The 20,197-nt window shown below is 44.8% G+C and overlaps 1 protein-coding gene across 1 annotated transcript in view; it reads right to left on the reverse strand.

Annotated features, from left to right (window-relative positions):
• BZW2 (basic leucine zipper and W2 domains 2) overlaps positions 1-20,197 on the reverse strand; it is a 234,318-nt gene that overhangs the window by 135,291 nt on the left and 78,830 nt on the right. Inside the window, exon 4 of the mRNA XM_077490692.1 lies at positions 9,470-9,573. Coding sequence (XP_077346818.1) covers positions 9,470-9,573 — 104 coding nt within the window. The remainder of the gene's footprint in view (positions 1-9,469; positions 9,574-20,197) is intronic.

The following is a 20,197-nucleotide window of genomic DNA, read 5'->3' on the forward strand; positions in this document are numbered from 1 at the left end:
TAGAGAATACAATGGCGGTGGTTGCAACTTTGTATCTCGTGTGGTATTTGCGTATTAATTTTTCAAACAAGTTTTATTTTTTAAACAGTTTTGTGCTAAAAAAGAAAACCAGTAAAGTTAGCCCATTTTTTTCGCATAATGTGAAAAATGAAGTTATGCCGAGTAAATAGATACCTAACATGTCACGTTGCAAGCTGACTGGCCGAACAAGTCGCAAGCCGATTGGCCAAAACTTCAACCGCAAGCCGATTGGCCGAAACTTCAAGTCACAAGCTGATTGGCCGAAACTTCAAGCCGATTGGCTGAAACTTCAAGCCGCAATCCGATTGGCCGAAACTTTAAGCCGCATGCCGATTGGCCGAAACTTTAAGCCGCAAGCCGATTGCCCGAAACTTCAATCTGCAAGCTGATTGGCTGAAACTCCAAGCCTCAAGCCGATTGGCCGAAACTTCAAGCCGCAAGCCGATTGGCCGACACTTCAAGTCTCAAGCCGATTGGTCTAAACTTTAAGCCGCAAGCCGATTGGCCGAAACTTCAAGTCGCAAGCCGATTGGCCGAAACTTCAAGTCGCAAGTCGATTGGCCGAAACTTCAAGTCGCAAGCCGATTGGCCGAAACTTTAAGCCGCAAGCCGATTGACCGAAACTTTAAGCAGCAAGCCGATTGGCCGAAACTTCAAGTCGCAAGCCGATTGGCCGAAACTTCAAGCTGATTGGCTGAAACTTCAAGCCGCAAGCTGATTGGCCAAAACTTCAAGCCGCCATTGGCTGATCAAGTTGCCAAACATATGTGTTTTTAGCAAAGACCCTAGAGAATACAATGGCGGTGGTTGCAACTTTGTATCTCGTGTGGTATTTGCGTATTAATTTTTCAAACAAGTTTTATTTTTTAAACAGTTTTGTGCTAAAAAAAGAAAACCAGTAAAGTTAGCCCATTTTTTTCGCATAATGTGAAAGATGAAGTTATGCCGAGTAAATAGATACCTAACATGTCACGTTGCAAGCTGACTGGCCGAACAAGTCGCAAGCCGATTGGCCAAAACTTCAAGCCGCAAGCCGACTGACCGAAACTTCAAGCCGCGAGCAGATTACCCGAAACTTCAAGCCGCAAGCCGATTGGCCGAAACTTCAAGTCTCAAGCCGATTGGCCGAAACTTCAAGCCGATTGGCCGAAACTTCAAGCCGATTGGCTGAAACTTCAAGCCGATTGGCTGAAACTTCAAGCCGCAATCCGATTGGCCGAAACTTCAAGCCGCAAGGCGATTGGCCGAAACTTCAAGCCGCAAGCCGATTGGCCGAAACTTCAAGCCGCAAGCCGACTGACCGAAACTTCAAGCCGCAAGCCGATTGGCCGAAACTTCAAGCCGCGAGCAGATTACCCAAAACTTCAAGCCGCAAGCCGATTGGCCGAAACTTCAAGTCTCAAGCCGATTGGCTGAAACTTCAAGCCGATTGGCTGAAACTTCAAGCCGCAAGCCGATTGGCCGAAACTTCAAGCCGCAAGCCGATTGGCCGAAACTTTAAGCCACAAGCCGATTGGCCGAAACTTTAAGCCGCAAGCCGATTGGCCGAAACTTCAATCTGCAAGCTGATTGACTGAAACTTCAAGTCGCAAGCCAATTGGCCGAAACTTCAAGCCGATTGGCTGAAACTTCAAGCCACAAGCCGATTGGCCGAAACTTAAAGCCGCAAGCCGATTGGCCGAAACTTCAAGTCGCAAGCCGATTGGCCGAAACTTCAAGCCGCAAGCCGATTGGCTGAAACTTCAAGCTGCAAGCCGATTGGCCGAAACTTCAAGCCGCAAGCCCATTGGCCAAACAATTCGCAAGCCCATTGGCTGAATATCAAGTCGCAAGCCCATTGGCCAAAACTTCAAGTCGCAATTGGCTGATCAAGTCGCCAAACATATGTTTTTTTAGCAAAGATCCTAGAGAATACAATGGTGGTCGTTGCAACTTTGTATCTCGTGCGGTATTTGCGCATCAATTTTTCAAGCAACTTTTCTTTTTTAAACAGTTTTGTGCTAGAAAAAACAAAAAAACAGTAAAGTTAGCCCATTTTTTCGCATAATGTGAAAGATGAAGTTATGCCGAGTAAATAAATAACTAGCATGTCACGTCGCAAGCTGATTGGCCGAAACTTCAAGCCGCAAGCCGACTGACCGAAACTTCAAGCCGATTGGCCGAAACTTCAAGCCGCAAGCCGATTGGCCGAAACTTTAAGCCGCAAGCCGATTGGCCGAAAACTTCAAGCCGCAAGCCGATTGGCCGAAAACTTCAAGCCGCAAGCCGATTGGCCGAAAACTTCAAGCCGATTGGCTGAAACTTCAAGCCGCAATCTGATTGGCCGAAACTTTAAGCCGCATGCCGATTGGCCGAAAACTTCAAGCCGCAATCCGATTGACCGAAACTTTAAGCCGCAAGCCGATTGGCCGAAACTTTAAGCCGCAAGCCGATTGGCCGAAACTTTAAGCCGCAAGCCGATTGGCCAAAACTTCAAGAAGCGAGTCGATTACTGGAAACTTCAAGCCGCAAGCCGATTGGCCGAAACTTCAAGTCGCAAGTCGATTGGCCGAAACTTCAAGTCTCAAGCCGATTGGTCGAAACTTCAAGCCATAAGCCGATTGGCCGAAACTTCAAGCCGCAAGCCGTTTGGCCGAACAAGTCACAAGCCCATTGGCTGAATATCAAGTCGCAAGCCCATTGGCTGATCATCAAGTCGCCAAACATGTTTTTTTTAGCAAAGACCCTAGAGAATACAATGGCGGTGGTTGCAACTTTGTATCTCGTGTGGTATTTGAGTATTAATTTTTCAAACAAGTTTTATTTTTTAAACAGTTTTGTGCTAAAAAAGAAAACCAGTAAAGTTAGCCCATTTTTTTCGCATAATGTGAAAAATGAAGTTATGCCGAGTAAATAGATACCTAACATGTCACGTTGCAAGCTGACTGGCCGAACAAGTCGCAAGCCGATTGGCCAAAACTTCAACCGCAAGCCGATTGGCCGAAACTTCAAGTCACAAGCTGATTGGCCGAAACTTCAAGCCGATTGGCTGAAACTTCAAGCCGCAATCCGATTGGCCGAAACTTTAAGCCGCATGCCGATTGGCCGAAACTTTAAGCCGCAAGCCGATTGGCCGAAACTTCAATCTGCAAGCTGATTGGCTGAAACTCCAAGCCTCAAGCCGATTGGCCGAAACTTCAAGCCGCAAGCCGATTGGCCGAAACTTCAAGTCGCAAGTCGATTGGCCGACACTTCAAGTCTCAAGCCGATTGGTCTAAACTTTAAGCCGCAAGCCGATTGGCCGAAACTTCAAGTCGCAAGCCGATTGGCCTGAAACTTCAAGCCGATTGGCTGAAACTTCAAGTCGCAAGTCGATTGGCCGAAACTTCAAGTCGCAAGCCGATTGGCCGAAACTTTAAGCCGCAAGCCGATTGGCCGAAACTTCAAGTCGCAAGCCGATTGGCCGAAACTTCAAGCTGATTGGCTGAAACTTCAAGCCGCAAGCTGATTGGCCAAAACTTCAAGCCGCCATTGGCTGATCAAGTCACCAAACATATGTGTTTTTAGCAAAGACCCTAGAGAATACAATGGCGGTCGTTGCAACTTTGTATCTCGTGTGGTATTTGCGCATAAATTTTTCAAACAAGTTTTCTTTTTTAAACAGTTTTGTGCTAAAAAAAAAAAAAACAGTAAAGTTAGCCCATTTTTTCGCATAATGTGAAAGATGAAGTTATGCCGAGTAAATAGATAACTAGCATGTCACGTCGCAAGCTGATTGGCCGAACAAGTCGCAAGCTGATTGGCCGAACAAGTTGCAAGCCGATTGGCCAAAACTTCAAGCCGCAAGCCGATTGGCCGAAAACTTCAAGCCGCAAGCCGATTGGCCGAAACTTTAAGCCGCAAGCCGATTTGCCGAAACTTCAATCTGCAAGCTGATTGGCTGAAACTTCAAGTCGCAAGCCGATTGGCCGAAACTTCAAGCCGATTGGCTGAAACTTCAAGCCGCAAGCCGATTGGCCGAAAACTTCAAGCCGCAAGCCGATTGGCCGAAACTTTAAGCCGCAAGCCGATTTGCCGAAACTTCAGTCTGCAAGCTGATTGGCTGAAACTTCAAGTCGCAAGCCGATTGGCCGAAACTTAAAGCCGCAAGCCGATTGGCCGAAACTTCAAGTCGCAAGCCGATTGGCCGAAACTTCAAGCCGCAAGCCGATTGGCTGAAACTTCAAGCCGCAAGCCGATTGGCCGAAACTTCAAGCCGCAAGCCCATTGGCCAAACAATTCGCAAGCCCATTGGCCGAACATCAAGTCGCAAGCCCATTGGCTGAATATCAAGTCGCAAGCCCATTGGCCAAAACTTCAAGTCGCAATTGGCTGATCAAGTCGCCAAACATATGTTTTTTTAGCAAAGATCCTAGAGAATACAATGGCGGTCGTTGCAACTTTGTATCTCGTGCGGTATTTGCGCATCAATTTTTCAAACAACTTTTCTTTTTTAAACAGTTTTGTGCTAAAAAAAAAAAAAAACAGTAAAGTTAGCCCATTTTTTCGCATAATGTGAAAGATGAAGTTATGCCGAGTAAATAGATAACTAGCATGTCACGTCGCAAGCTGATTGGCCGAAACTTCAAGCCGCAAGCCGACTGACCGAAACTTCAAGCCGCAAGCCGATTGGCCGAAACTTCAAGCCGCAAGCTGATTGGCCGAAAACTTCAAGCCGCAAGCCGATTGGCCGAAACTTTAAGCAGCAAGCCGATTGGCCGAAACTCCAAGCCTCAAGCCGATTGGCCGAAACTTCAAGCCATAAGCCGATTGGCCGAAACTTCAAGCCGCAAGCCGATTGGCCGAACAAGTCGCAAGCCCATTGGCTGAATATCAAGTCGCAAGCCCATTGGCTGATCATCAAGTCGCCAAACATGTTTTTTTAGCAAAGACCCTAGAGAATACAATGGCGGTGGTTGCAACTTTGTATCTTGTGTGGTATTTGCGTATTAATTTTTCAAACAAGTTTTATTTTTTAAACAGTTTTGTGCTAAAAAAAGAAAACCAGTAAAGTTAGCCCATTTTTTTCGCATAATGTGAAAAATGAAGTTATGCCGAGTAGATACCTAACATGTCACGTTGCAAGCTGACTGGCCGAACAAGTCGCAAGCCGATTGGCCAAAACTTCAAGTCGCAAGCCAATTTGCCGAAACTTCAAGCCGCAAGCCGATTGGCCGAAACTTCAATCTGCAAGCCGATTGGCCGAAACTTCAATCTGCAAGCCGATTGGCCAAAACTTCAAGCCGCAAGCCGATTGGCCGAAACTTCAAGCCGCAAGCCGATTGGCCGAAACTTCAAGCCGCAAGCTGATTGGCCGAAAACTTCAAGCCGCAAGCCGATTGGCCGAAACTTTAAGCAGCAAGCCGATTGGCCGAAACTCCAAGCCTCAAGCCGATTGGCCGAAACTTCAAGCCATAAGCCGATTGGCCGAAACTTCAAGCCGCAAGCCGATTGGCCGAACAAGTCGCAAGCCCATTGGCTGAATATCAAGTCGCAAGCCCATTGGCTGATCATCAAGTCGCCAAACATGTTTTTTTAGCAAAGACCCTAGAGAATACAATGGCGGTGGTTGCAACTTTGTATCTTGTGTGGTATTTGCGTATTAATTTTTCAAACAAGTTTTATTTTTTAAACAGTTTTGTGCTAAAAAAAGAAAACCAGTAAAGTTAGCCCATTTTTTTCGCATAATGTGAAAAATGAAGTTATGCCGAGTAGATACCTAACATGTCACGTTGCAAGCTGACTGGCCGAACAAGTCGCAAGCCGATTGGCCAAAACTTCAAGTCGCAAGCCAATTGGCCGAAACTTCAAGCCGCAAGCCGATTGGCCGAAACTTCAATCTGCAAGCCGATTGGCCGAAACTTCAATCTGCAAGCCGATTGGCCAAAACTTCAAGCCGCAAGCCGATTGGCCGAAACTTCAAGCCGCAAGCCGATTGGCCGAAACTTCAAGCCGCAAGCTGATTGGCCGAAAACTTCAAGCCGCAAGCCGATTGGCCGAAACTTTAAGCAGCAAGCCGATTGGCCGAAACTCCAAGCCTCAAGCCGATTGGCCGAAACTTCAAGCCATAAGCCGATTGGCCGAAACTTCAAGCCGCAAGCCGATTGGCCGAACAAGTCGCAAGCCCATTGGCTGAATATCAAGTCGCAAGCCCATTGGCTGATCATCAAGTCGCCAAACATGTTTTTTTAGCAAAGACCCTAGAGAATACAATGGCGGTGGTTGCAACTTTGTATCTTGTGTGGTATTTGCGTATTAATTTTTCAAACAAGTTTTATTTTTTAAACAGTTTTGTGCTAAAAAAAGAAAACCAGTAAAGTTAGCCCATTTTTTTCGCATAATGTGAAAAATGAAGTTATGCCGAGTAGATACCTAACATGTCACGTTGCAAGCTGACTGGCCGAACAAGTCGCAAGCCGATTGGCCAAAACTTCAAGTCGCAAGCCAATTGGCCGAAACTTCAAGCCGCAAGCCGATTGGCCAAAACTTCAAGCCGCAAGCCGATTGGCCGAAACTTCAATCTGCAAGCCGATTGGCCAAAACTTCAAGCCGCAAGCCGATTGGCCGAAACTTCAAGCCGCAAGCCGATTGGCCGAAACTTCAAGCCGCAAGCCGATTGGCCGAAACTTCAAGCCGCAAGCCGATTGGCCGAAACTTCAAGTCACAAGCCGATTGGCCGAAACTTCAAGCCGATTGGCTGAAACTCCAAGCCTCAAGCCGATTGGCCGAAACTTCAAGCCGTAAGCCGATTGGCCGAAACTTCTAGCCGCAAGCCAATTACCCGAAACTTCAAGCCGCAAGCCGATTGGCCGAAACTTCAAGCCGCGAGTCGATTACCCGAAACTTCAAGCCGCAAGCCGATTGGCCGAAACTTCAAGCCGCAAGCCGATTGGCCGAAACTTCAAGTCGCAAGTCGATTGGCCGAAACTTCAAGTCTCAAGCCGATTGTTCGAAACTTCAAGCCGCAAGCCGATTGGCTAAAACTTTAAGCCGCAAGCCGATTGGCTAAAACTTTAAGCCGCAAGCCGATTGGCCGAAACTTCAAGTCGCATGCCGATTGGCCAAAACTTCAAGCCGCAAGCCGATTGGCCGAAACTTCAAGCCGCAAGCCGATTGGCCGAAACTTCAAGTCGCAAGCCGATTGGCCGAAACTTCAAGTCGCAAGCCGATTGGCCGAAACTTCAAGTCGCAAGCCGATTGGCCGAAACTTCAAGTCGCATGCCGATTGGCCAAAACTTCAAGCCGCAAGCCGATTGGCCGAAACTTCAAGCCGCAAGTCGATTACCCGAAACTTCAAGCCGCAAGCCGATTGGCCGAAACTTCAAGCCGCAAGTCGATTACCCGAAACTTGAAAATGAAAAATTGACACCCTGGGCTTGCCCTACATAGTTGAAGGTAAATCTTATGCCCTGTACACACGACAAGTTTTCCCATCACACCAAAGTGCCCGATCGTCAAGAACACGGTGACGTACAACACGTACAACAGGACTAGAAAAAGGAAGTTAAATAGCCAGTAGCCAATAGCTTCCGTCTCGCACTTGCTTCAGAGCATGTGTCGTTTTTGGTCTGTCGGAACAGCATAGAGATGAGCGGTTTTCCCGATAGGAATTGGTTCCATCGGAAATATTTAGAGCATGTTCTCTTTCTAGGTCCATCAGAATTTTTGACTTAAAAAGTCCAATGGGGCATACACACGATCGGAATATACGATGAAAAGCTCCTGTCTGACTTTTTCTGTCGGACATTCCGCTCGTGTGTACGCGGCATAGGGGAAATTGAATATGAAAATGCTATGATGCATGGCCAGCTTAAGGTCGAGTTTGCATGGGCTGAAAAGGGGTGGTAAAAACAAATGATTGGTCTGCATTTTTACCACTTGCCAAATTATTTTTTTTTTAAATGGCAGCCACTCAGGTCTGTACACGTTGCAGTTGCTGTAATTCTTTGTGGTGCAGGAAATTGAAGTCATGTCACATTTGACAGATGGTGCCTCTTGTCAAAGGGACCCATTTAAGTAAAGTCAAATGGACCCATTAAAGTCATGGGGACCATGCCATAACCGTTTGGCACACAGTTACAGCATGGTATTGGAATACAAAATCCCCCCTTGGGATCAAAAGAAGCAGCGGTATTACCTCCTGAACACCTTCAAGCTGTCGCTCAAGCACCTAGTAAATGTGATCCACCATGGATGGCTTTGAAAAAAAAAAAAAAAGCAAAGGAGGCCAAAGGGGAATATTTATGAAGAAGCGAATCTGGTGTTCAACAAAAATATAATTCAGTTGAATCTTCAAAGTGCATAAGTTATTAATGAAAGGGATTGATTCATCATCAGTGATTGTCGTGAAAGTCACATTCACTACTTTATAAATATACCCTTAAGCCCTTGTACACACGGTCGTAGATTCCGACAACCAAATCCGTCGGAGTAATTCTGACGGATTAATTACACACGGTCGGACTAAGTTGTCGGGAAATCCGATTGTACATAACGTGATGACGTTATTTCGTTAGGACGGGACTACGTTCAGGCTAGTAGCCAATAGCTTTGGTCTAGGAATTTGATCTGAGCATGCGTGGCACCTTGTCCGTCGGAGTAGGCTACACATGATTGGAGTATGTCCGATCGGAGCATTTTGTCTGAAAATTTTACCGGCAAGTTGGAAAAATTGGTCCGTCAGATACTCCGATGGAAACAGTCCGATGCAGACCACACACAGTCGGAATATCCGACAAAATGGTCTGATAGGACACATTCCGACTGAATCTCCGACCGTGTGTACAAGAGCTAAAAGTCACATCTAACAGCAGGTACAGTATGGCTTGCTTCTCCCAACTGTTAGCTGGAAAACTGTGCGTCTCTCTGCTTTGGTTCCACTTTTTTTTTTTAGTGGGAACTGCCTTGATTTCCATGCCAAGGCCTGCCCAAATGCTATTACCCCTTCTACAATAACAGCACATCAGTGGCCACTAAAGGAACGCTTACTGGACATTGTGCAAGCCTGTGGGCGGGGCTTGGCCGGGAAGTCAGTAAAGTCTTTTAGAAGTAGTAAAGTGAAATTTAATCAGAGAGGCACAAAGATTAAATGATGCCAACAACATAAAGGCACCTTCTGGGACCTGCTCTTGGGCATAACTTTAAACAAAAGTAAAAAAAAAAAATAAAAAATTTATGAATTACATGCCAGGTTGTATTTCATGCTTTGCTACATTTTCCACTCATTAAAAACATAGCAGTTGCAGGGCACATGGAGGGCTCACATTGCATAGCCAGGAAAACCGCTTTTACCCAATGGACATTTTTTAACAATCCGGTTATTGTGTTCCTTGTACAAAAAGATCTAAATAAAAAAAAGGTCTCGTTTGACTTGAATGAAGACTTTTTATACAAAACCATCAGGGATGTGCTAGAACTTTTCGTAGCTTACCTGGGCATAATTACGCATAGTCTCATAATCCTCATTGGCTCCAAAAACACAGTGATTGGCCACCTTGGTTTTGTCTCCATCATCTATGCGAGTGCCGCCTGGAGCTAGGAATAGAAAAACGTGTTATGCACTGCATATATATATATATATATATATAGAATGATAAAGAATAATATGTGATGTAATGAGATATTATGCAATGTAATATAACATATATCCAGGATTGTAAAATGTGAGTCTTGGGGTGCTGGGGGGGGGAGGATGCGTGGGCCCTGGGTTTCTTACTCCCAAGCTTTGGATGGGTGTCTCTTTGGCCGATCCTAAGGAGCGGAATCCCCTTGGCCTTTTGGTCTGTACCAGTGATGGTGAACCTTGGCACCCCAGATGTTTTGGAACTACATTTCCCATGATGCTCATGCACTCTGCAGTGTAGTGGAGCATCATGGGAAATGTAGTTCCAAAACATCTGTAGTTCGCTATCACTGGTCTAGGTGGACCCGAGTGTGCATTACTCCAGGGAGGGTACTTCTCCTTTGGGAGGGGGACCATTTGACACACCCTTGTACACTTTGTGTGTGTAACATGCACTTTTTTGGTTCACTTTGGTAGAGAATAACGTTCTATTTGTCCTGTTGCCCATTATCCGTAAAATAAAAAGACAAATTATTTTTTTTTGAATTGTCACCACAGCAATAGCCTAGGGCAGGTTTTCTCAAACAGGGTACCTCCAGAAATTAGCAATTTCTGCCTTCGGTTCCCACTGACACCACTGATCTTTTTAGCTATATATAAAAAGTGGGTAATTCTTCCCAATGACCACAAGTGTAAGGCGCATTCTTCCCACCGACCATCACACTAATGTATCATGAGTTGTAGATATAATCATTTTTATCAGGAGTTCCTTGAGTCTTAGAAAGTTATTTCAAGGATTCCTCTGTGTTGAAAATGTTGAGAAAGGCCGGACTAAAAGGAAATATTCCAATAGGGACAAATGTTCTGGTGACAACTGTCTAAGATGAGACTCTCTCTTTGGGGAGAATTGCTCTAATTTCCCCTTGCCTCTCCAGGACAGGAAGTGATAGGAAATCTCAGGGCACAGGAAACGTGTCATCCCCAGAATGGTTGTAAACTCCAGCCTGAATTATTTTTTTTTTTGTTTTTATTTCCTTTTGATAAAACCTCTGTCAAGCTTTTACTGCTGCCCGTGTTTCCATTAGAAATAGCCCTCCCCTAATTTTCTGGCAGGACAGAAGGTCAAAGAGTACACAGGCAACAAAAAGAACACATTTGTAGCAGAACGCATTAGGACTAGGGTTGTTTTTATTGCCATCTGAGCAGTGGCAGCTGGTGTTGGTGCTGGTGGGAGAGACAACCATGCCCCCCCCCCTGGTCGGCCGGCTATTGCCACAGAACTGGGTGGGCTTAGGGCGTAGTGCGCTGCACCCCGAACCTAGCCTTTTTTTAAGCCAATTAGAGCCTCATTCCTTGGACAGGTGTTGCAGGGTTAAATTAAAAGCTGGTTGGAAGTCAACTCTTCCACACTCTATAAAAATCAAGAACACACACACAAAAAAAAAAAATTGCTTGGATTTAAGCTTTAACCACTTGCCTACTGGGCACTTGCACCCCCTTCCTGTCCAGGAAATTTTTCAGCGCTGTCGCATTTTGAATGTCAATTGCGCAGTCATGTTGCACTGTACTGTACAAATACATTTGTTATCATTTTCTTCACATAAATAGAGTTTTCTTTTGGTGGTATTTAATCACTGCTGGGTTTTTTATTTTTTACAAAAAAAAAAAAAAAGGCCAAAAATGTAGAAAACCATTTTTTTTTTTACTTAGTTTCTGTTAGTACATTTTGTAACCAAGTATTTTTCCTCCTTCACTGATGTGCGCTGTTGAGGTGGCACTGATGGGCATTGATGAGGAGGCACTAATATGCCACACTTATGGGCACTGATAGGTGGCAATAATGGGCACTAATAGGCAGTAAAGATGGGTATTGATGGGTGGCACTGATGGGCATTGATCAACAGCAGTGATGGGCAGCACTGACAGGCAGCACTGATAGCCAGCACCAACTGGCATCGCTAACGGGCACCAATTGGTGGGACTTGTGGGCACTGATTGCTGGCACTGGTGGGCAATGATTGGTGACACAGTTGGCACTATATATTAATCAGGGCACTGACATCCCTAGATGTTCCATGTGAGGAGATGCCACTCATCGGCTCTCCTCGTCACACAGTCTGTCAGTGTGAGGCGAGGACCGCCGATTACCGGCATCTTCATGTTTACATGTGACCGGCTGTGATTGGACACAGCCGATCACATGGTTAAAGAGCCAAGAGCGCGGAAGCAGTTAAAGCCCAACTGAACTTGCCATTTAAATCAATAAAAAAAAAAAAAAAAAGTGTGCTAAGCCTTGCAGTTTGCTTTCTTTAGAAAGCAGCCACAGCCAGAGAAGAAAAGCTTGTCCTCTGCCAACATGCTACAGGAAAGGACACTTTGCTCTCCGCGTGGAAGCAGTGGCCCCCTTGCAGAGGTCCGACACACTGACTGAATCAATGCTACAGCTCTCCAACCAGAATAGAGCATGAGATTTGATAAATGAAGAGCTCTAGCTTTGACTCTGCAAAGGGAATGTCAGTCGGTTGCAGAGAGACCACTATTTATGCACAGAGATCAAAGTTCCTTCTCGGCAGCATACTGGCAGGGGGACAGGTTTTCTACTCAGACTGTGGGTGCTTTAGCAAGCATAGGGCTTTGCATACCTTTTGATTTGATGCACCTGGAATGTATTTAGCCAATTTAGGCCTCAAGCACACTGTGCGTTTTCTACAGCTGCTGTTTTGGGCATCAGGCTTTTTTTTTTTTTTTCAGCCAGTGAACTCTCCAGCATGTTATCCTATGTGTCCATGCACACATACGCTGTTATCAGCAGTTTTTGGTAGGAGCATTTGCAGGCTGGAAAAAACACCCAGAGCTAGTGCGTTTGAAGAGCTGTAAAGCGCTCTAATGCTGTAAAAACATGGCTATCCAGCGTTGGAGCATTTTTGGGCCTCAAGCTTTTGTGAGCTTGAGGCCCATGGCAAATTGTACGGTTTTAACACGGCATTATACAGCTAACGCTATGTCAGAAAACATGAATCAGACTGAGACAGAAGTACAGTTAAATCACACTTGTTTAATAATAATAAAAGCTAAAAAGTAAAACGTAGTCAAAACATAGCCAGAGTTCAGGAACCAGAACGGATAGTCAGACAAGCCAAAACATCAGGGAGCCGGAGATGAGTGTAGTAGAACAGCAAGCAGGATCTGGAGCCAGAAGGAATGTCAGCCAAGCAAGTCTTTAACAGGAACACAGGCGAGCGTCTCTAGAGATGTGACCAAGGTGAAGGCAGAGATCATCTGGACTGGACGGCTTAAGTAGGCAGGACTGATGAGCAGGATATCATCAACAGCTGAGTCACTGTGGAGAGATGGGAGCTGGCAATTAGCCGATAGCTGAGCGGCCAGCTTAGAGAAGGAAGGGCTGAGCCCAGCCCTGACACACTACTGGCGTTTTTATAACGCTAAGGCCGGTTCACACTGGTGCAATATCAGAGATTGAATGTGACTTGCACCACACTGCAGTAAAAATGACATGCGATCTCTGTGCGATGCGATTTCAGCCATAAAGATCGTATCGCTGAATTCCCATCAAATTCGCAAAGGAACCTTTTTTCTTGGTGCGCAGCAGAATCGGATCGCATGGGTGTTCACCCGCAATGCGATCCGATTCCTGTCCAAGTTTGCAGATCGCACTGCGATATGGGAACTGGTTTGGGGGTGTCATTAACTTTTACATGACACTGCCCTATGCGAACTGCTGCTGGGGAAACATGTGATGCGGGAACCCAAAGTGGATTTGCAGGGTTCCCGCATCGCAGTGGTGTGAACCGGCCCCAAGTGCGCACAAGGCCTACTACAACTGGAAGTTCAGCTGGGCTTTAAAGGAGTTGTAAAAGTTAAAAAAAATTCACCTTAATGCATTAAAGTGAAAAAAACATCAGACAATGAAGCCTGCTGCTGTCAATTCATCCGGGCCGAGTGATACAGTGAGCGGCTATGGCCACCGGCTGTACCATGGGAGCGCGCCCGCGAGCACTCCTCAACATGCAAGACCAGGTTCAGGGCCACTCTGTGCAAAACGAGCTGCACAGTGAAGGTAAGTATAACATGTTTGTTATTTTAAAAAGAAATAAAAATATACCTTTACAACCCCTTAAGTTCAACTTTTTTCTTTAACCTTCTTTTCACCGACATAACACATATGCGGCTTCAGAAAGGCAGAGAGAAAAAAATAAATAAAAAAACCTAGATCAAGGTTTGAGCTAGGTCGGTGCCAGGGTTAGTGATCGGTCAAAGGTCAGGGTTTCTTCTTTTTTTTTTTAATTAGTAACAGTGTTTTAGGTAGGACCAAAAAAAAAAAAGGTGCACTATTGTTTCTGGGCTGTACTACGGGTACAAACAACAACTAACATACAGTATGTGGTATCGCTTCGATCATCAAGCGCAGGAGAATTTTGGGTTGTCCCTTGGTGTAAGGTTATGATAGTAATAAGAAAAATACAGCCAAGTCTTATAAAAAAAATAAAAATATATATTTTACTATTCTGTGCTAGTTTTCCCTTATTTTTATTTAGGAAAGGAAAACTAGCACAGAATAGTCCATTTTTTTTTTTTTTTTTTTTTTTTTAATAAGGCTTAGCTGTATTTTTCTTATTACTACCATAACCTAAGGCCCCTTTCACACTGACGTCCCGTTCAGGCCCGCCTGTCCGTTTTTCAGGCGGACCTGAACGGGTGCTCCATAGAGCTCTATGGAGCGTCGGATGTCAGCGGTGACATGTCCGCTGACATCCGACCCGCTCCGATCCGAAAAAGTGTAACGGAGGAAAAAGCTATTTTTCCATCCGTCTGCGGATCGGATCGGGTGACGACGGGCACTGCGGTCCGTCGTCATCCGATCTCCCATTGGGGAGAGCGGCACTGTGACAGGTCTGTCCCTGCGCAGTATGCAGAGACGGACCTGTCATCTCCCTGCTCAGCGGGGATCGGCGGAGTGATCCCCGCTGAGCAAACGGATATCCACGGGGCGGATCAGAACTGATCCGCCCCGTGTGAAAGGACCCTAAGTCTTATAAAAAAAAAAAAATACTATTCTGGTTTTCCTTTTTTTTTTTTTTTTTATCAAAAAGGGAAAACTAGCACAGAATAGTAAAATATTATTTTTATTTTTATTTTTTTATAAGACTTAGCTGTATTTTTCTTATTACTACCATAACCTTACACCAAGGAACAACCCAATTTTTTTATTTTTTTTTATCAAATCAGGAGCTATCTATAACTATTTACCACCAAAAGAAAGTCCAATTTGTCCTGGAAAAAATGTGTTAAAATCCACCTGGATACAAGTAATTGTGACGATTTGTACAGTTTTACTAACAAACGTCAAGGTTGCAAAATTGTGCTTAGGCATTAAGATTTGTTTTACTCTTAGGTGTGACGGGGTTAAACAAAATAATTGTTTTAGTTAAATGTTATCTTTTCTTTTTTTTAATCATGATTGTTTCAGTTCAACTTGTTTTCTTCTTTTTTCACAAAAAGATTGGATGTATTCCCTTTCAACAACACCAAACCCTTTGATCAGTGCGACTTAAAGCGGGAGTCCACCGGGACTCCGCGTTTTTTTTTTTTTTTTAAAAGCCAGCAGCTACAAATACTGCAGCTGCTGACTTTTAAATAGTGACACTTACCTGTCCAGCGCGCCCGCGATGTCGGCACCCGAAGCCGATCGCTCGCTCGTCTGTCAGGTCCTGCCGCCGCCATCTTGGGTTCATTTCCCGGTTCCCTACTGCGCATGCGCGAGCCGCGCGGCGCAATCCGGACGGTCCCCGCTGCCTCTGGGAGCTGTGCGTTTCCCAGCAGGCAGCGGGGCACTTGCTGAAGGGGGCGGGCGCTTGCGGAAAGGGGCGTAACTTTCCGCAGAGAGCTAGCCCGGAAGTGGGTGCAGTTACCTGGATTATCCAGGTAACTGCACCCCCCTCCCCCCTGAAAGGTGCCGATTGTGGCGCCGGAGGGGGGGGGGATTCCGATGAGCGGAGGTCCATTTTAGGGTGGACCTCCGCTTTAAAGGGGTTGTAAAGCTTTGTTTTTTATTTTATAAATAGGTTCCTTTAAGCTAGTGCATTTTTGGTTCACTTACCTTTTCCTTCGATTTCCCTTCTAAATGTTTTTTTTCCTTTGTCTGACTTTCTCACTTCCTGTTTCTCCTCAGTAAACTTCACACCATCACCCGAGAGGTGTTTAGTCAGCCAGAACAGCTTACTGAACAGCTTACTGAGGAGGAACAGGAAGTGAGAAATTCAGACAAAGAAAACAAAGAAAAAAAACATTTAGAAGGGAATTCGAAGGAATGGGTAAGTGAACCAACAATGCACTAGCTTAAAGGAACCTATTTAGAAAATAAAAAACAAACCTTTACAACCCCTTTAACCTGCCAGGGAAAAAAAAGTCTCCTTGGTGTTATAAATCACGCTGCGTTTTTGCGCCTCTGGCAGACAGCTTTCTATCCCACAATAGTTCATCGCACTCGTATTTTCATTCCTCGGATGGGTTGGCAATTTACCCCGGAGTGGACAATGACTTTAAAATGATCATTTCCTCAGAACTGTGAAGAAAATATCCCCGCCAATGTGCGAATCGCCATCTACATCCGAAACGCAGCGCTTTATTGCCGCCCTCCGGGTGTCTGCTCGCTTCTACCAGAATTTCCAAATTGATTTCCCATTCCCGTCTGACTGTGACAGGGGTATCAATCTGATCCCCTCCAAAGGCTGAAATCACCTTATCCTGAACATCCACCCAACCATAAATCTAATAGGCACAGATAATGTTGTGCCTGATGTCAATCGCTTCCTGCGGCACGTTATTAGAGGACTGAAAACATAGTTAGAGGGGACGCACTGCGATACAATGTTGCTTTAAAATAAAAAATAAAAATATAGAGGTGTCCTAATGGCAAGACTATCAGATAAACTCAAAATGAATGTTCATTTTGCAGTTATTTTAGTTATTCTATTGATTTTCTCCAACAACTGCTATATATATAGAACATTAAAGCAGTGTTCCGCCTGGGGAAAAAAAAAATTCAAGTGTTACTAAACCCACAACAGTAAAATCTGTCTGTATATGCAGCATAGCATGCTTGTTATACTCACTGTGGAACTTAAGGGGTTAATCCTCTGCATTGTGTTAAAAGACTGTTTGATCCTCCCCTTCTTGCATTGTTTATCTTGGGAAGGCCAGCTAACACACAGGCAGTAGCCCACCTGAACATGCTCAGTTGTGTCTTTGCTGGAGAGAACATTTACTTGTTCTCAGAGCTAGCCAGGTCACATGATATTGGCATCACACATATGGGCGTGTTTACAGGCTGCCGTGGAAATCTCCTCCTACCTGAACTCTCAGCACTAGAGAAACTGTGCAGTTTATCGCTGACCATGGTATACAGATCAGCCAAAAAAGGTATATTGTGTCAAATATTTTTACCTAAAAAGATGTATAAGCTGTGGGGGAGCAGATGAACTATTTTCATATTATTGGGTTTAGTAACACCAACTGCTTCCCGACCGCCTCACGCAGATATACTGCGGCGGATTAACGTCCCTATACGTTGCCCTTTAAGAGGTGGCTTGCCGGGAGCTCTGTGACCGTAACCGCGGGTCCTGCACACTCTATGTCCGCGGGGATACCTGCGATTGTCTCACGGAGAGGAAGTACGGGGAGATGCTAATGTCAACAAGCATCTCCCCATTCTACCTAATGACACTGTCACTGATGACAGCTTCCTGTAATCGGGAGCATGATCAGTGACATGTCACACACAGCCCCCTCCCCCCCCCACAGTTAGAATCACTCCATAGGACACACTTAACCCCTACAGCGCCACCTAGTGGTTAACCCCTTCAACGCCAGTCAAATTTTTACAGTAATCAATGCAATTTTTTTTTAGCATTGATCGCTGTATTAATGCCAATGGTTCCAAAAATGTGTCAAAAATTGTCCAATGTGTCCTCCATAATGTCGCAGTCACGATAAAAATTGCTGATCGCCGCCATTACTAGTAAAAAAAAATATATATATATATCAATAAAAATGGCATAAAACTATCCCCTATTTTGTAGACGCTATATAACTTTTGCGCAAACCAATCAATAAACGCTTATTGCGATTTTTATTTTATTTACCAAAAATACATAGAAGAATACGTAATTGGCCTAAACTGAGGGAAAAAAAATTATATATTTTTTGGGGATATTTATTATAGCAAAAAGTAAAAAAGAATGCGTTTTTTCAAAATTGTCGCTATTTTTTTTGTTTATAGCGTGAAAAAATAAAAAACCGCAGAGGTGATAAAATACCACCAAAAGAAAGTTCTATTTGTGGGAAGAAAAGGTCGTAAATTTTGTTTGGGAGCCACATCACACGACCACGCAATTGTCAGTTAAAGCGACGCAGTGCCGAATCGCAAAAAGTGCTCTGGTCAGGAAAGGGGGTAAATTCTTCCGGGGTTGAAATGGTTAAAAGTCAGCAGCTACAAATACTGTAGCTGCTGACTTTTAACATATGATCACATACAGTGAGGGAAAAAAGTATTTGATCCCCTGCTGATTTTGTACGTTTGCCCACTGACAAAGAAATGATCAGTCTATAAATGTTAATGGTAGGTTTAATTTAACAGCGAGAGACAGAATAACAAAAAAAAATAGAAAAACTGATTTTAGAAAAGTTATAAAGTTGATTTACATTTTAATGAGTGAAATAAGTATTTGATCCCATATCAATCAGCGAGATTTCTGTCTCCCTGGTGTCTTCCATACAGGTAACAAGCTGATATTATGAGCACTTTCTTAAACTGAGTGCTCCAAATCTCAGCTTGTTACCTGTATAAAAGACACCTGTCAACAGAAGTAACCAGATTCCAATCTCTCCACCATGGCCAAGACCAAAGAGCTGTCCAAGGATGTTGGGGACAAGATTGTAGACCTACACAAGGCTGGAATGGGCTACAAGACCAACGCTAAGCAGCTTGGTGAGAGGGTGAGGGTTATTCACAAAATAACTAACTGTCACTCTCCCTCGGTCTGGGGCCCCATGCAAGATCTCACCTCGTGGAGTTTCAGTGATAATGAGAACGGTGAGGAATCAGCCCAGAACTACACAGGAGAATCTGGTCAATGATCTCAGGGCAGCTGGGACCATAGTCACCAAGAAAACAATTGGTAACACACTACGCCGTGAGGGACTGAAATCCTGCAGCACCCGCAAGGTCCCCCCGCTCAAGAAAACACATGTTCATTAGCAAACTTCAGATGGAACTGTACATCTGAATGATTCAGAGGAGAACTGGGTGAAAGTGTTGTGGTCAGATGAGACCAAAATCGAGCTCTTTGGCATCAACTCAACTCGCCGTGTTTGGAGGAGGAAATGCTGCCTATGACCCCAAGAACACCATCCCCACCGTCAAACATGGAGGTGGAAACATTATGCTTTGGGGGTGTTTTTAAGCTAAGGAGACAGTACAACTTCACCACATCAAAGGGATGATGCACGGGGCCATGTACTGTCAAATCTTGGGTGAGAACCTCCTTCCCGCAGCCAGGGCATTGAAAATAGGTCATGGATGGGTATTCCAGCATTACAGTGACCCAAAACACATGGCCAAGGCAACAAAGGAGTGGCTCAAGGAGAAGCACATTAAGGCCCTGGAGTGGCCATGTCAGTCTCCAGACCTTAATCCCATAGAAAATATGTGGAGGGAGCTGAAGGGTCGAGTTACCAAATGTCAGCCTCAAAACCTTAATGACTTGGAGGAGGATCTGCAAAAAGGAGTGAGATATGTGAAAACCTGGTGGCCAACTACAAGAAATGTCCTTCCCACCTCAACTGCCACAGCATCCCCTTGAATAGTTCTGACCCCCCCCCCCCCCCCAAAGTGCAAAGATCATTTGACTAACGGAATTTGCCATCACAGTGGTCAAATGATCTGGAATCATTCCCACCAGCTACTGATCTTTAGTCCGGACAGCTCAGTATCTGTGCTGGGAGCGCGCTCTCAGCACAGAAACAATGGCAGCCCAGGAACACACATATGCGATGTATGGGTGTTAAAGGCCACTCTTCTGCCGCCACACATTATACAATTCAACTACTCTTGATGTCTTCAGATAGATCATTTTTGTGAGGCATGGCTCACATTAGCTGATGCTTCTTTTGAACAGCAATCTTAAAATGTCTTTTTTTTTTTTTTTTTTTTTTTTTATCAAAGTAGCTCTAAACCACACTCCAAACTCATTTAATTAATTAGGCTCAAGCTGTGTAGACTACTGATGCCAATTAGATTAAATTTAAGTAATTAGCCCATGGGTTCACTTACTTTTTTCTCCAGCACTGTGATTGTTTAATGGGTGTGTTCAATATAGACAGGAGAAATTAGAATAGTCTGTGTGTTATCAGCTTAAAAAAAGATGTATAGGAATATTTTTATTTTTTTAACCATACTTACCTAGGTGGATGCAGCATCAGTCCCCCGCTGCCACTAACACTGAGACCCGATTGATCAAACCCCACGACCGCTCGGCTCTCACAGCTCCCTGAGCAGAGAGCTAGTGACTATCAGTC

Source organism: Lithobates pipiens, unplaced genomic scaffold (assembly GCF_037356315.1).
Source record: "Lithobates pipiens isolate NorthernLeopardFrog02 unplaced genomic scaffold, aLitPip1_a1.2 Scaffold_19, whole genome shotgun sequence".
In the NCBI taxonomy this organism is placed as follows: domain Eukaryota; kingdom Metazoa; phylum Chordata; class Amphibia; order Anura; family Ranidae; genus Lithobates; species Lithobates pipiens.